Genomic DNA, 16,861 nt, shown 5'->3' with positions numbered 1-16,861 from the left:
AACATTTTATTACCTTATCTCTTCTATAACCCACTGGGAGTGTAATTTCTTCTACTGGCTGTCTTAACACAGCTTGGCCTCGAGGCCAAAAACTTTCAGGATGGGTGGGGATACCACAGGCTAAATAAACAATTTCCAATGCCAATATAAGGGTAATGGAAATACTTGTAAACAATTTAATACACTCCAGCACGTAAAGTGGATAATTAAGAACAAATTAAAGGGGAGAATTTTTTTGAGTAAACTGTCCCTTTAATATGTATCCACAAGGTTAATGCAAAAACTGTGCCTCCATTTCAAAGTGTTTCTAAAATTCAGCCACGTGATCATGAAAAAATATGGCACATATGTCCACTTTTAAAGAGATGTTATGGAACAATTCCACTTTAAATATATTCAGCCACATTATCATTTCACATAAGTCCACTTTTTTAGGGAAGGATGGTGGGAAGCACTTCTTTTTATATATATATATATATATATATATATATATATATATATATTTATTTAAGAGTGGGCAGGGTACATAAAAGAAAAAGGGAGGGGAGGCCCAGGAAATCATAAACCAAACATATATCATTATTGACAAATAAAATACATATCTTCCTGATGTCCAAGTTAACAATTCACTTGGGTATGGTAATTTATACACTCTGCTTGATTTTTTCCTTTTATGATAAATCAAACAAAAAAAATTTAAATTAAATTTTCCTCTCTCCCTCAGTGACCTATTACACAATTGGAATAAAGTAAATATTCACATCCCTTACTGGTTACCTCTTTGTCAGTTACCGGGTGTCTCAATGATACTAGCCGTATCTGATGCTTATACGTATACGTATGATACAGACTTGCAAAAAAATATTGGCATTTGCCTCCATTGCTGGATGCTTCCATATTACACACCGGGTACTACAGAGACCTTAAGTCGCATCCAATGCTTTTATATGTAGCAATTCTACTATCCCATCGGATCCGTATTCATCCGCCTCCTCTTTACCACATCCATCCAGGAGAGTGCCCGTACCTCAACTATCAACTTACCTAATTACTAGCTGGTTTCCTGTGAATGACCTAAAATTTGTTGTACATTGTGACGCGCGTTTCACTTGGGTGTCACAAAGTAGAACAGGAAACCAGTTAGTAATGAGGTAAGTTAGGTATATAAATACATATTTATATAGGAATATCTATTTAAACATACATAGAACATTCTCCCCATGTGAGGAACATTTGAATGTCATTTTTACAGCAAATACACACTAAAACACATTATTAAATATTAAAATTGAAAAAAAAATATTTTTCTTGTTTTCAGGTATTTGAGTGGAAAGGGCTCCAATATATATGTATATTTGTATGTATATATATATATATATATATATATATATATATATATATATATATATATATATATATACACACACACATTATAGCATGCCCCAATAGAAGTCTATTATTGGAGGTAACTAATGCACCCACACTATTTGACAGGCAGATGTTAGGAGAGTTTCTATAAAGGAGTAAAGGGACTGTAAAGTCAAAATTAAACTTCCAAGATTCAGATAGATGGTGATTTTTTTGTTTTAAATGTTCCAATTTACTTTTATACAAGGCCCTCAACTGCACTGCTCCCCCCTACATTTCAGACCTTGTCTCTAGATACTCTCCCTCCCGTCCCCTTCGCTCTGCTCATGACCTCCTCCTCTCCTCCTCTCTTGTTACCTCCTCACATTCCCGTTTACAGGACTTCTCCAGACTGGCTCCCATCTTGTTGAACTCTCTGCCTCGCTCCACAAGACTCTCCCCTAGTTTTGAAAGCTTCAAGCGCTCCCTAAAGACTCTACTATTAAGGGATGCATACAACCTACACTAACCTTTCCTAATACCATATTCTCTCCTCCATTACTATAAGCCATGAACCCCCTTAGAATGTAGCCTAAGAGCCCAACTGTTTGCAGTTGACCTTCATAAGAGCTGACTACAACAGTGCGACTCTCGGCAGGGCCCTTTACCAATTTATCCCTATAAATGTTACCTTGTATACCGCATATGTTTATAGCGCTGCAGAATCTGTTGGCGCTCTACAAATAACCGATAAAAATTCTAATAATAATTTTATCATCGAATTTGCTTTGTTCCCTTGACATCCTTTGAAAACAAGTAAACCTAGGTTGGCTCAGAAGACCTCAGGAGCGTGCACGTGTCTTTAGCACTTGGAGGTTGTGTTTACAACAAAGTTTGTAGCAATGTAATATATTATTGCAAACATTGCTGCCATAGGGGCCTAAAGACACCTACACGTTCCTGAAGTCCTATGAGCCTACCAATGTTTACTTTTCAACAAAGGATACTAAGAGAACTAAGTAAATTTGATGAAAGAAGAAAATTCTTTATGCCATTTGGTTAGTAACAGGGACATTTCTAACTAAAAAAATATCCATCTGCTGATCTATTTGATAATCTATCATTAAAGGGACACTGAACCCAAATTTTTTCTTTCATGATTTAGATAGAGCATGCAATTTTAAGCAACTTTCTAATTTACTCCTATTATAATTTTTTCTTTGTTCTCTTGCTATCTTTATTTGAAAAAGAAGGCATCTAAGCTAAGGAGCCAGCAAACGTTTGGTTCAGAACCATGGACAGCACTTGTTTATTGGTGCTGTACAATCAGCAAGGACAACCTAGGTTGTTCACCAAAAATGGGCCGGCATCTATACTTACATTTTTGCTTTTCAAATAAACATACCAAGAGAAAATTTGATAATAGGAATAAATTAGAAAGTTGCTTAAAATTGCATGCTCTATCTGAATCACAAAAGAAAAAATGTGGGTTCAGTGTCCCTTTAACTCTTCAACCTACAGGTATATGCCGATCTATTTATCCATCCCACCCATGCATTCATAATTTCATCACTTAATCTGTCTTTTAACCAAATAAAAGTATAGTCAAAATTAATCTTTCATGCTTTAGATAGAGCATGAAATAAAAAAAAAATCTAATTATAGTATAAAGAAGTAGACCAGGAACAGACCAATCATAAAAAAAAATCCCCTTTTGACCTCGCCGCTGTAATAAATAGATTTATTGCAAATATATTGGCGCCTCTTCATGACTTCAACGTGTGCCTTATATATGAACAGAGGCAAAAATATGGAAGTAAAAGCTGCTGTGTAGGGAATGTCTGGTTTTGTTTTTTAGTTATAGTGATACTTCTGCAATTTTTAAGAACCTCAAGAAATGGAAGTTTTTTTATTTAAACAAGGTACAGTTTAGTCAAAATGAAACTTTCATTGTTCAGATAGGGCAATTCAATTTTAAAACAAATTATTTTTATCATCAAATTTGCTTTGCTTTTTTGGTATGTTTAAAGCTAAACCTAGGTAGGCTCATATGCTAATTTCTAAGCCCTTGAAGGCCACCTCTTATCTCAGTGCATTTTGACAGTTTTTCCACAGACAGAATGTGTTAGTTCATGTGTGCCATATAGATAGCATTGTGCTCACTCCCATGGAGGTATTTATGAGTCAGCACTGATTAGCTAAAATGGAAGTCTATCAAAGCACTGAGATAAGGGGGCAGTGTGTAGAGGCTTAGATACAAGGTAATCACAGAGGTAAAAAGTGTATTAATATAACTGTCGGTTATGCAAAACTGGGGAATGGGTAATAAAGGGATTATCTATCTTTTTAAACAATAACAATTCTGGAGTAGACTGTCCCTTTAAACAAATATATGTCATATTAAACAAACCAACTGTGACTAATCAAACTAATCTTTTATCTGTTTTGTCATATTCTGTGTTATTTGAACTGCTATGTTTTTTGTGATTTGTTTGTTTTAAATGTTATAGTTTTCTTTAACTTTTTATGCTGAAGTTTTTTCCAGTCCATTTTTAATAAACAGGATTCTATGAATGAAACTTAAATATGGTTTTTGGTTTCCTTTCCGTAAAGCAGACGCCACTTCTCCATTAAGAAGGAAGCTGTGGTGACACATCATATGTCTTTAAATATGTCAATTGGGAAATGTTGTGTTATGTGGGGTGGGGGTTTATTGTACAGTGTGGGGGAGATCAGGACCTGTATTGTACAATGTGAGGTAGATCAGACCCAATTTTGAACAAAGTGTGGGAGATCAGACCCTGTATTGTACAGTGTGGAGGAATGGGCCTTGTACTGTACAGAGTGTTGGGGAAGATCAGAGCCCCTATTGTAATATGCGGGAAAATTATACCCTGTATTATGCAGAGTTAGGGAATGAGGCTTGTATTGTACACTACAGAAAGATCTGACCCTGTATTGTACACTGTGGGGGAGATTACACCCTGTGCTGTAGAGTATGAAAGAGAGCAGACCCTGCATTGTACAGTGTGTGTTTGTGTGTTGAGGGGGAATCAGACCCTGTATTTTACAACATAAGGAAATAAGACTCTTTTTTGTACAACATGGGGAGATTTTATCCTGTTTTTTATACGATTGTCTGAACTGATCTCGTATTATACAGTAGTGTTTCCCAACCGCGGTTCTCAATTACCCCCAACAGGCCATGTTTTAATTATAGCTGAACCGGTGCACAGGTGAAGTAATCAGCTGATCAGAAACACCATAGTTACTAACCTGCTCTCACCCATAAACTGATTATTTTACCTGTGCACTGGTTCAGCTATAATGAAAACCTGGACTGTTGGGGGTACTTGAGGACCGCAGTTGAGAAACAACGTTTTACAGTATGTGAGGATCATACCTTGTATAGTACAATGTGAGAGTAGTTTCCTCTTTTATTAAATCTCATTCTGTCTCCCCAGGCTACTCTCCCTTACTTTATATCTCTGCACCACAAGATCTACAATCAGAACCTGAACGTCCCCCCATACAACCATGTGTTATCTGGTTTGGCTCCTTACACCACCTATCGTGTGCGTGTGTCCTGCATGAGCAGTGAAGGGGTCTCCCATTGGACTGATTGGGAAAATATGGAAACCATGGAAGGAGGTTTGTGTTGCTAGGGACCTTGTAAAAATATATGGGCTACAAAACCATATCTGGAACCACAAAACTTTAAAATGCCCCCACAACTCACATTTTAGACTTAATTCATAACATTCTACAATTACGAAGAACATTTTGCCGGGCTACGATTTCAACAACACGTTATAAAAAACCTTAAAATACTTTTGTATAAATAAAATTGTACAATTCATAAAATAAAAACAACTGAAAAAGAGGTGTGGCCTTGAAACGCGTAGTTTATTATGTATGTGCATTTTCAGATATTCCGTATTTGTTTATAAAAACTAACGCTGAATATGGTTGTGATTAGAGGCATTCAGCTTTTTTCAGAGCTGGATTTATTCATCTAATAGTGCAACATACAAAGATCTGGATTTGCACAAAGCTGTGTGTGTTCAACTGTTAGACAAATAAATTCAGCTTCCATGTTCAGCCCTATTTTTTACAGAATCAAAGGGACAGTTCACTGTAAAATTGTTTTACCCTGAATGTGTTCCCCATGACTTGATATAAAAGCTAAAGCGTATAAAATGTATGGGAAATTGCTAATTTATGCTTATTTTTGCTAAATAAATATCTGGATTTGCTTGTTGAAACAACAGCCCATCAAAATAGGCTAAGCATGCAGTGCAATCAGATCTCAATACCTTATCACTCAAATACTTCACTTTCTTATCTCTGTCTCTGTACAATACTTAGAAAGAGCTATTGAAAATGAAAATTTTATAGCTTTTTCCCTACCACCTCCAACTGTGAGTGTAGTTTCTTCTGTTAGCTGTGTTTACATAGTTTCTCAATAGCCTATACCTAGGTATAGAAACCTTTAGTATCGGTAGTGATACTAAAGGCTAAATAAGCAATTTCAATATTAAGGGTAAGAAACAGATTCAAGGAGAGAAAGTTTTTGGGTAAACTGTCCCTTTCAGTTGGGTCTGTCCATGCGAGTGAATTTTTGACAATCCGTCTCTCTGTCACTATCTTTTCTTTTTTCACTGTCCCATCTTCTCTCAGTATCTGATCAGCATTTCAGCTCTATGTAATCACCCCCCCTTCTTGAGATCTCTCTATTCCCTCTTGCCAATTTTCCCCTTTTATTTAGTAAACAATACCCAGACATTCTTTGTGTCACTTGCCATTAAAACACAGCTTGCTGACTCTGCAGTTGCTGATTTATTTGTGTGGGATGGAAGTTACAACTCAACAATAAAACCTCAATTCATCTCCCGTCCTTGCTAGCCCATGCCGACTCAACAAGCATAAGAAATTATCTATATTTATAACTCATACCGACTCTTCCAGCACAAGAAATAATCTATATTTATAACCCATACTGATTCTACCAGCACAAGAAATAATCTATATTTATAACCCATACGGCACAAAAAATAATTTCTATTTATAACCCTTACAAACTCTACCAGCACAAGAAATAATCTCTATTTATAACCCTTACCGACTTAACCAGCACAAGAAATAATCTATATTTATAACCCATACCGACTTTACCAGCACAAGAAATAATCTATATTTATAACCCATACCGACTATACCAGTACAATAAATAATCTATATTTATAACCCATACCGACTCTACCAGCACAAGAAATAATCTCTATTTATAACCCATACCGACTTTACCAGCACAAGAAATAATCTATATTTATAACCCATACCGACTTTACCAGCACAAGAAATAATCTCTATTTATAGCCTATACCGACTTTACCAGCACAATAAATAATCTATATTTATAACCCATACCAACTCTACAAGCACAAAAATAATATCTATTTATAACCCTTACAAAGTCTACCAGGTCAAGAAATAATCTATTTATAACCTATACCGACTCTACCAGCAAAAGAAATAATGTATATTTGTAACCCATACAGATTCTACTAGTACAATAAATAATGTCTATTTATAACCCATACCCCGACTCTACCAGCACAAGAAATAGGGGTAGATTTATTAAATGGCGGCCGGACATGTCAGGGGGTGTCAATCATCCCGATCGAATCTGATCGGGATGATTGCAGTCCACGAGTTAAGGAGCAGTGTAAGGCTCACATGGAATAAACAGCATCAGTTGCTTGGTAAATATACCCCATAATCTCTATTTTTAACACATAAAGACTCTACCAGCACAATAAATATTTATTAGTTGAAATACCATGTTAGCATATCTCTATACCATTATTTGTTTCAATTCTGACTCATAACCCATTATTAATTTGCCCCCTTCTCCCATCTTTTGATCTATTGATTCACTCACTGCCTTTAATTTCTCCATCTCCATCAATTCACCTTAATTTTCCTCAGTTTTTATTCCTCTTATTCATTCACTCCTTCCTCTTCATCACCTGATTAATTAACAGCCCCTCTTAATCTCTCTATCACTCAATCATTATCATATTCATTGTTCTCTACTCCTAATTTCCAGATTAGTTCTCTTCTCATTTCCGACACAATATATCTTATATTAATTCTTCCTCCTTTCCCATTACACAGTTCCCATTCTTTTTATCTTCGTCCACACTATATTTTTCTTTTAATTTATTCAATCATTGACCTTACTCTGTCCTCCATTCATTCCTACCCAAGCTTTCTATAGACCATTCATTCTCTAAAATTCACCCAATATTTATCCCTCCCATCTTTTCTCAGACTCTGTATTTACTATTTATTGACTTTTCCTCACTCAATCTCTATATCACTTTATTCATTGACTTTATTCCATCACTATATTTACCTTATTGCCTATCTCTAATTTTCTCCCAGTGGGCCTGATGTTTTTAAACCCCCTAAAGATTTTGAGAGACGTTTTAACATGCCAATGAGTTTCTGATTATTGCGCTACTGTTTTTCTTTCTCCATTCTCTAAACCTCCTCTCTTCTTTCCATCTCCAGTTCACTCCTAATGTTTTCACCAGAATCTAGAGATTTAAGAGTTAGCTTTTACCATTGTAATAGTAAAAAGTTCACATTAATATTTTATTTTTGTTGATCTTTTCTGGACAGTACCATCTGGACCTCCTGCAAATGTTACCGCTGTAATGAATGGGAGTATGACAGCTGTCATATGGGGAGAACCTCGTACAGACCTGAATGGAGTACTTAGAGGGTATAAACTGTCTTACAGGACCAAAGATCAACCAGAGGTATAAATAACCAATATATTGGCAGGGTCAATGTTCATCTTGGCATAGAACCGCGTATGAAAGGGAACCTGGCACGTCTGTTAGAATTATATTTATATTCTTGTTTATTTATATCCTACAGGTTGTGGTGGATGCTGGACTTACTAATGAGGTAACCCTATCAATGGAAAAGCATGTAGAAAATCTGACTGTGAGGGTAGCAGCTTACACTAATGCAGGCGATGGTCCCTGGAGTGATCCTGTGATTGCGTCTTTATTGGGTAATGGTATGAGCTCCTTAATATCCTTGTTTCATTTTTCCCTTTAATTTTTTGTTCCAAATGATTAAAATATTTTACTCATTTATTTTTTTCTTAAGATATCATCATTCCACTTCAGTCACACGGTAAGTAGTAAGATATATATTGAAGATATGGTATCTCTTCTGTCTTTTTGATCATTACCCCTCCCTCCTATCAGGGGAAAATAACAAACAGTATATACAAACTAAGGAACTTCAGCTTGAAACAATACAATGTTCATAGAATGTATTTTTTTTTCTACAACATAAAACAGATTTACTCAAAAATAGCAATGTGCTATATGTCTCCACAAGCTATATCAATACCCAAGTATTTTGGGGAAAAAAGATTACCCCCCCCCCCCAAAAAAAAACAACTGTGCCTCAATATTACTAAACTATCTTGCTTTCATAGGCTTGTAATGTTAAAGGGACAGTTTACTCAAAAATGTTCTTCCCTTTAATTTGTTCCCAATGACCCCCTTTACCTGCTGGAGTGTATTAAATTGTTAGCCTTATTTTGGCATTTGAAATAGTTTATTTAGCCTGTGGTATCCCCACCCATCCTGAAAGTTTTTGGCCTTGAGGCCAAGCTGTATTAACACAGCCAGTAGAAGAAATTACACTCCCAGTGGGTTATGGAAGAGATAAGGTAATAAAATGTTAATTTTCCATTGTTCTCTCCAAGTAATGGTGATTGGTTTATGGACAGATATAAGATAAAGAAGCAGGTATATGTACACAATGTGATAAAGTAATGAGATCTGATTATACCTACAAGCTCGACCCATTTTATTAAGTTGTGGCTTCAAAACACAAAAAATCAGCTAATTCATATACAAAAATAAGCCTTAAAAAGCAAATCTCATACATTTTATACTCTGCAGCTGGTAAAAAAAGTAATTGGAAACACATTAAGGGAAAAACAGTTTTATACTGTCCCTTTAAAGGAACAAACACATTTTCTTTATCACTGTGTTATTTTCACCTTGCTGGACAATGACTTCACTTATCTGTAAAATGTTGGATCTTATCTTCACAGCTGTCAAAGAGAACTCATCCTCCCAATTCTCCTGGCACTGGTGGTATGTGGTGCTAGCAGTTGCTATTGGTTTTTTATGTGCCATCTTTGGTGCTATATTCCTGGCAAGGCTAAGGAAAAAGGAGACACGCTATGGGTGAGTGCTGGAAATTCTTTCTAATATATAAATTAGATGATCTATATCAACAGTCTAACACCATTAAAGGGACACTGAACACTAAATAAATCATTGCTTGAATTATGTATTCAGAGCAAAGATTAGCCTGAGAATAGTTTGTACATGTATTTTTTAAAATTATATTAGTTGTTTAAATATTGAAAAAAATAAGGGTCATTTTAACGTCCATAAAGCACTGGGTGCCGCCATATTGTAGTTTAAATTTCCTTTTATGCTTAGACCAATTAGGAATGGTTATAAATGGCTTACTAGAGTGAGCAACCAATGACTGAGTGGAATATAGCTGTGTCTGCACTTCCATGTTTAACATGAATTGGAAAGTCCACAATATTCAGAATTAAATTAAAGGAAATAAATAAATAAATAATGAAGTATATTGCAAAGTTGTTGTACAACATGTAATTAAACCATTTATATTAATATTGTGACGTGTTTAATATCCCTTTAACTTTATGTTTGCAGCGAGGCATTTGAACCAACAGTGGAACAGGGTGAGCTTGTGGTACGATACAGAGTCCGGAAGTCTTACAGTCGTAGAACTACAGAGGCTACATGTAAGTCAACATTACAACAATAATGTGCCTAATACAGTACTTACATAGTACATGTAATATGTGATAGCGACAATGGGGTAGATTTAATAAGCAGTGGATGCTGCTATCTACCCCCGTAGTTTTCATCTCGCCGGAAACTAAAGTTAAGAAGCAGCGGTCATAAGACCGCTGCTCCTTAAAGGGACAGTCTAGTAAAAATTAAACTTTCATGATTCAGATAGGACATTAAATTTTAAACAACTTTCAAATTGACTTTTATCATCAAAGGGACATGAAACCCACATTTTTTTTTGTGTGATTTAGACAGAGCATGCAAATTTAAACAACTTTTCAATTTACTTCTATTATTTAATTTGCTTTCTTCTCTTGTTATACTTTGCTGAAAGGTTTATCTAGGAAAGCTCAGGAGCAGCAAAAAACCTAGGTTCTAGCTGCTGATTGGTTGCTGCATATATATACCAATTGTCATTGGCTCACTCGTGTTCAGTTAGAATCCAATCGTGCATTGCTGCTCCTTCAACAAATGATACCAAAAGAATGAAGCAAATTTGATAATAGACGTAAAGTGGAAAGTTGTTTAAAATTACATGTTCTACCTAAATCTTGAAAGAAATTGTTTGGGTTTCATGTCCTTTTAAGTTTGCTTTCTTCCCTTGGTGGTATTATTGAAAAGCTAAAGCTAGCTAGGCTCAAACTGATTTCTTAACAGTTGAAAACCGCCTCCTAGCTCAGAGCATTTTGAAAGTTTTTCACAGACAGTACTAGTTCATGTGTGTCATATAGATAACATTGTGCTCACTCCCGTTGAATTATTTAGGAGTCTGCACTGATTGGCTAAACTGCATGTGTGTCAAAAGCACTGAGATAAGGGGGCAGTCTGCAGAGGCTTAGATACAAGGTAATCACAGAGGTAAAACAAATATTAATATAACTGTGTTTGTTATGCAAAACTGGGGAATGGGCAATACAGGGATTATCTATATTTTCAAATAATAACAATTCTGGTGTAGACTGTCCCTTTAACTCGTCCACCACCTCTGAGGTGGCGGATAGCAATCATCCCAATCGGATACGATCAGGATGATTGACACCCCCTGTGCAGGGGGCGGCATTGCACAAGCATTTCACTAGAAATGCTTGCACAATGTTAAATGCTGTTGGCATTTAGCGATGTCGGGCGGACATGTTCGCCACAGCGAATCATGTCTGTCCGACATGTGATAATTCGGCCCCAATGAGAAGAGATATAGAAAATTTAAATATGAAATACAAAATTATACAAGATGAACTTTATTTACTGTAGATGATGATGGACAAAATAAGTGAAGATTAGATGTATCTTCTGTAGATGATGATGGACAGAATGAGTGGGAATGAGATTTATCTACCTATGTTGTTGAGAGAATAAGTAAATATAAGTTTTACATACTGCTGTTGATACTAGAATGAGGGGACATTAGATATATATTTGATAGATCATTATGAACGCAATAAAAAGAGCAAAGATGATGTTAAAAAGAGAATAATGTACAGGACAGAGAATGAGGCAGAATATAGGTGGGTTAAAATGTAGATTAGAATGGATGAACAAAACAAGGTGAAACATAATTTGTTCATTATAAAGAGCACAGAAGACAGGAAAGAGGAGAGAGAAGGAAAATAGGTTAACTTTGGTATATAGAAACATATATATTGACGGCAGATAAGAGCCATAGGCCCAGAAAGTCTGCCCGATATTACCTAACAGTATAAACTTATCTAGTTCATAGGCTAGCCTTATGCTTGTCCCAGGCATTTTTAAAGTCCCCCACAGTGTTTGTCATTACTACCTCTTGAGGAAGTTTATTCCATAAATCAATCACTCTTTCTGTAAAGAAGTGCTTCCTCAAATTACTCCTGAATCTACTACCCTCATGACCCCTTGTTCTTGCATTTTCCCTTTTATGTAAAATATCCACAACCTCAGTTTTACTAAGCCCTTTAATGTTCTTGAAAGTTGCCACCATATCACCTCTTTCCCTTCTCTCCTCTAAGCTATACATATTGAGCCTATCCTGGTAAGTTTTATTTTTTAGACCATGTACCATTTTGGTAGCCCTCCTTTGCACAGATTCAAGTTTTTTAATATCCTTCTAAAGATATGGCCTCCAGAACTGCACACAATACTCAAGATGAGGCCTTACTAATGATCTATAAAGTGGCATAAGAACCTTACTATTTCTGCTGCAAATACCTCTACCAATACATCCAAGCATTCTGTTATCCTTACTCACTGCATTACTACATTGTTTACTAAGTTTTAAATCATCTGAATATGTCTAAGGGTGTTCCGAAAAAAATAGTTGGAAAGGGATATCAGATGATGGAGATGTGCTGTACAAGTTGATGAATATGATGGGATAAAGGAGAGGAGAGCAACACATGTGCTACAGTAGAAGCCTTAGGTGTCTCATGAATGCCTTGAATCACCTGGTGTCTATATGAGATATAGAGGATGAAGAACAATATTGAAAGACAATAGTTAGGTCATTGAGTAGAGGAAAATGATTCAGTTTTTTTTTTTTACTGAACACCTGAAAGTGGCTGGGGAGCTCCCTTACAAAACCAAATCTCAATTATCTAGCAGGCTAACTAAGGTCCAAGGGCTGTCCATCTCTGTGCTGGGGACACTGGGCAGCATTCAAACCATTACATAGTTTTGGAGGCATCTCCTCTCCCTGCCCATCCCTTATGATCTGCTCATGTGGATCCCTGCCAGTTTGGAAAGAAGAATGTTTTTCTCCTCTCAATATTTCAACTCACAACATTTTGCTAACTCTAATCCACTTGCACCACTTTCTTTCTCACGCTCCCCATTCTTCCATTCTATATAACAATATCCTGTCCCCCTTTCTTATATTCAATTACCTATAAATCTCTTACACCTCCGCTCTCAGCCATAGCTCCTGCCACCTTTCTCTCTAACACCCCTTTCCTCCTTTCAATCCTCCTTTCCCCCAGTTTTCTTTCACACCCCTCTCCCACCTTTCTCTCTAGCATCCCTCTGCACTTTTCTCTTGGGAATCACTCTCCCACACCCTTTTTCTCTCACACCCCTTTACCTTCTTCTTCTTCTTCTTCTCTCATATCCACCTCTTCCTTTCACCCATATCCCCATATCCATTTTATTTCTCTCTCAAATCACTTCCCTCTCCTTTTATACCCACATCCCACTCTGTTTCAATGCCCCTGCCTTCTTTCCATCTCACATCCCCCTCTCTCTTCTTTCTGTCTCGCGTGCCCTTTCACTCCCTTCTCTCAGATTTCTCCTTTTCGTACCCCACCATCCTTGCTCCCTAATTTCTCCCATATCCCCTTTGTTTTCTCTCACATACCATTTCCCTCCTTTCTTTAACTACTCTTTTTTTCCATTCTACATAATTTCTCTCACTTCCACTTTCCCTCCTTTCTTTCTTTAATCTCTACTCCTTTCTCTCTCACCTCTTCCCTTTTTTCTACTCTCTTTTCTCAGTTTCACACCCTTTCCTCTGCTCTCCTTAATTTCTCTCAGACCCCCCCATATTCTCACATCACCTATCCCTTCTTTCTTACTCCAATCCCCTCTTCACCCCTTCTCTCTCCTGCATCTCTTACATCCCTCTTTCCCTCCTTTATCGCACTCCACTTTTCCTCCTGTTCTTTCTAAATATAGCTATCTTTCTATTTCTGTTTTTTTTTTTCATCTCTTACCCTCTCTCCACTCCACCAGCCCAGTGCACTGTGACATTTTAATAAAACCAGACACATATTATTTGCATGACGCAAAATACAAGCTTATTAACTCATTCTCTGCTTCACCCACAGTGAACCGTCTTGGCATTAGTGATGACTTGAAGGAGAAACTTCGAGATGTTATGATAGATCGGCACAAGCTGGCACTGGGCAAAACCCTGGGTGAAGGTAGGTAGCCCAATGATGCAGATGGCTCTGTGTGTGGGGGAGAATTTGGCACGACTCAGGAATTTGTAACGAAAAACCATGCATAATAATCCCTACTGATACTATAAAAACAGACAGCAAAGAAAATATCCTGCTAATAGGGCCTATGTAAGGAAAAAAAAAATAAGCGCACGTTAAAGCCAAAACTGGGTTTCACCCTACAGCATTTTAGTTTCTTATATTTAAAGAGACAGTAAAGTCAAAATTAAACTTTTATAATTCAGTTAGACCATGCAATAAAAAAAACAAAAAAAAAAACTTTCCAGTACTAAATTGTTTTGGTATCCTTTGATGAAAAGCATACCTAGGTAGACAATCGAGCCGCAATACAATACTGGAGGTAGCTGCTGATTGGCTGTTGCACATATACTGTATGTTTGTTGCTACTTACTCACCCAATGTGAAATTCTAACCCCCAGAAGTGAATTGCAGCTCCTTCAATAAAAGATACCAAGAGAATGAAGTCCAGGAAATTCTTTAGATACAGTTTGTGGTATGTAAGTGAATTGAAGAGCATAACCATGCAACTCTGTACTTAGTGGCATGTGGCAATGGTATGTAAGTGAATTGAAGAGCATAACCATGCAACTCTGTACTTAGTGGCATGTGGCAATACATTCTGCCTCCTTCGCTGTCTGCTTAGTAAAATGAATATCTTTCTGACGCAAAACAGAAAATTATAATCCCTGTCTGTGGTATCCCTACCTATACTGAATGTTTCTATACTTAAATATAAGATGTTGAAAAGCAGTGTAAACATAGCCAGCAGAAGAAATTACACTCCCATTGGGGGTTAGGAGAGATAAGTAATAAAATGTTAATTTAAAGTTTTTTTTCCTAAGTACTGGGCTTTGGTATACAGACAAAGATAATATAAAGAAACATGTGTGTGTACACAAAGTGCTAAAATAAGGAGATCTGATTTCCCTGCAAGCTCAACCCATTTTAATTGGTGGTGGTTTCAAAGAACAAAAAAAACACAGCTATTTCATAAAGACAAATAAATCCAAAGAAGCAATTTCTCATGCATTTTATACTCTGCAGCTGGTATAACATTATATATCATTGGAAACATGATAAGGGGAAAACAATTTTACAATAAACTGTCCCTTTATAATTGAATGCTCTAGCTTAACCATTTGATGTCCCTTTAACAGCTATCTGCAAACCAAAAATTGGTCTAAATCTATGTTTCTATGAGTGAGACGGAACTCTCTGTGGGTTATAGCTCTCTTCCAGTGAGCAAAAAGCTTGCTCTTTTTTAAGAGAGTTCCAAGTCCAGCTAAATAGACGAGCTCCCAATTACTTAGCCGGCCTTACAGCAGTCCAGTCACACTTACAGTTGTGTGGGATCGCAATAGACTGCAACACTTGCTTCCGATTAATGTCTTATGCTACATCCTACACCGTCTGGGAAAACCATCACAGAACAAACCTAACTTCCTATGTCTCCTCCCCTGGGACGTAGCTTCTGCCAAAACTACTACTTGTTTGAGTTTGCTGGAGCAGCCAAATAACCCCAAAACTGTGTACTGTTTTGTTTTATCCCATAGAAAAGTCAAAATTTTAAATATGGCATATAATGAAAAGTTAGAATCACCACAGAAAACAAGAAATATAAAGAAACAACTTCTAAATACAATGGAATATTAGGGACTTTCCAGGCAACTTTGATTTCTGCAGAAATAAAAGTCTGTTGATTGTCTGTCTTTTAGGAAGTGATGTGTGGTTTTAATACTTATCAGCCATGTACTGTTAACCCTTTGGAGTCAATTTTTTCCAGCTGGAGAAGTACACAAATTACGCTAGACGAAGGCTTTTTGCGCAAGTCGGATTGCACTCATATTATCAGTTGAAAGTAAAAAGTGAAATATTGAATATTGTGAATGCGGTAACGTATTCCCCCATAGGGGCCGATTTATTAAGCAGTGTATGCTGCTCATTCCGCGCGAGCCTTAAGGAGTTAAGAAGCAGCGATGGTAAGAACGCTGCTCCTTAACTCGTCCTCCACTCTGAGGTGGCGGACTGAAATCATCCCGATCGGATACGAGAGATGATTGACACCCCCTGCTAGTGGACGATTGGCAGCAAATGTGCAGAGGGCGGCATTGCACAAGCGTATGCTGCCAGCATTTATCAATGTCGGGCAGACATGATTCGCTACCACTGCTCTTTAACTCGTCCGCCACCTCTGAGGTGGCGGACTGCAATCATCCTCATCGGATACGATTCCAATGATTGATTGACACCCCCTGCTAGCGGCCGAATGGCAGCAAATGTGCAGGGGGCGGCATTGCACAAGCATTTTACCAGAAATGCTTGTGCAATGATAAATGCCGACAGCGTATGAAGTCAGCATTTATCAATGTCGGGCAGACATGATTCGCTACAGCGGATCATGTCCGCCTGCCATATAATAAATTGGCCCCATAGACTTCAACAACTAAGTGCTCGATATTGCAAGTTAGCACACATATTACAAGTTGAAAATAAACAGTTGCACTCAGATATTTATAGAAATATATATTTAAAATAAAAAGAACATTTTCTTCTATGTGAAGAACATTGGAATGTAAAGTATTCATTACTACCTTTGGCTTTAGCGCTGTAGATCACAGTGTGAGTGAAGTGTTTCCTGTTACATTTTAGAGC

At 36.9% G+C, this 16,861-nt stretch overlaps 1 protein-coding gene across 2 annotated transcripts in view; it reads left to right on the top strand.

Moving 5' to 3' along the window:
* Window positions 1–16,861, top strand: part of AXL (AXL receptor tyrosine kinase) — a 114,343-nt gene that overhangs the window by 63,840 nt on the left and 33,642 nt on the right. The window contains exons 7-13 of one of the 2 annotated variants that reach the window (XM_053721645.1): window positions 4,812–4,998; window positions 8,038–8,177; window positions 8,299–8,437; window positions 8,536–8,562; window positions 9,500–9,635; window positions 10,140–10,231; window positions 14,075–14,170. In XM_053721645.1, coding sequence (XP_053577620.1) covers window positions 4,812–4,998; window positions 8,038–8,177; window positions 8,299–8,437; window positions 8,536–8,562; window positions 9,500–9,635; window positions 10,140–10,231; window positions 14,075–14,170 — 817 coding nt within the window. Of the gene's footprint in view, window positions 1–4,811; window positions 4,999–8,037; window positions 8,178–8,298; window positions 8,444–8,535; window positions 8,563–9,499; window positions 9,636–10,139; window positions 10,232–14,074; window positions 14,171–16,861 lie in introns of both variants that reach the window. The other variant, XM_053721644.1, reaches the window with a different exon arrangement.

This window comes from Bombina bombina, chromosome 7 (genome assembly GCF_027579735.1).
Source record: "Bombina bombina isolate aBomBom1 chromosome 7, aBomBom1.pri, whole genome shotgun sequence".
In the NCBI taxonomy this organism is placed as follows: Eukaryota; Metazoa; Chordata; class Amphibia; order Anura; family Bombinatoridae; genus Bombina; species Bombina bombina.
The sequence above is the reverse complement of the archived record's forward strand: the minus strand, read 5'-3'. Positions and strand labels throughout refer to the sequence as shown.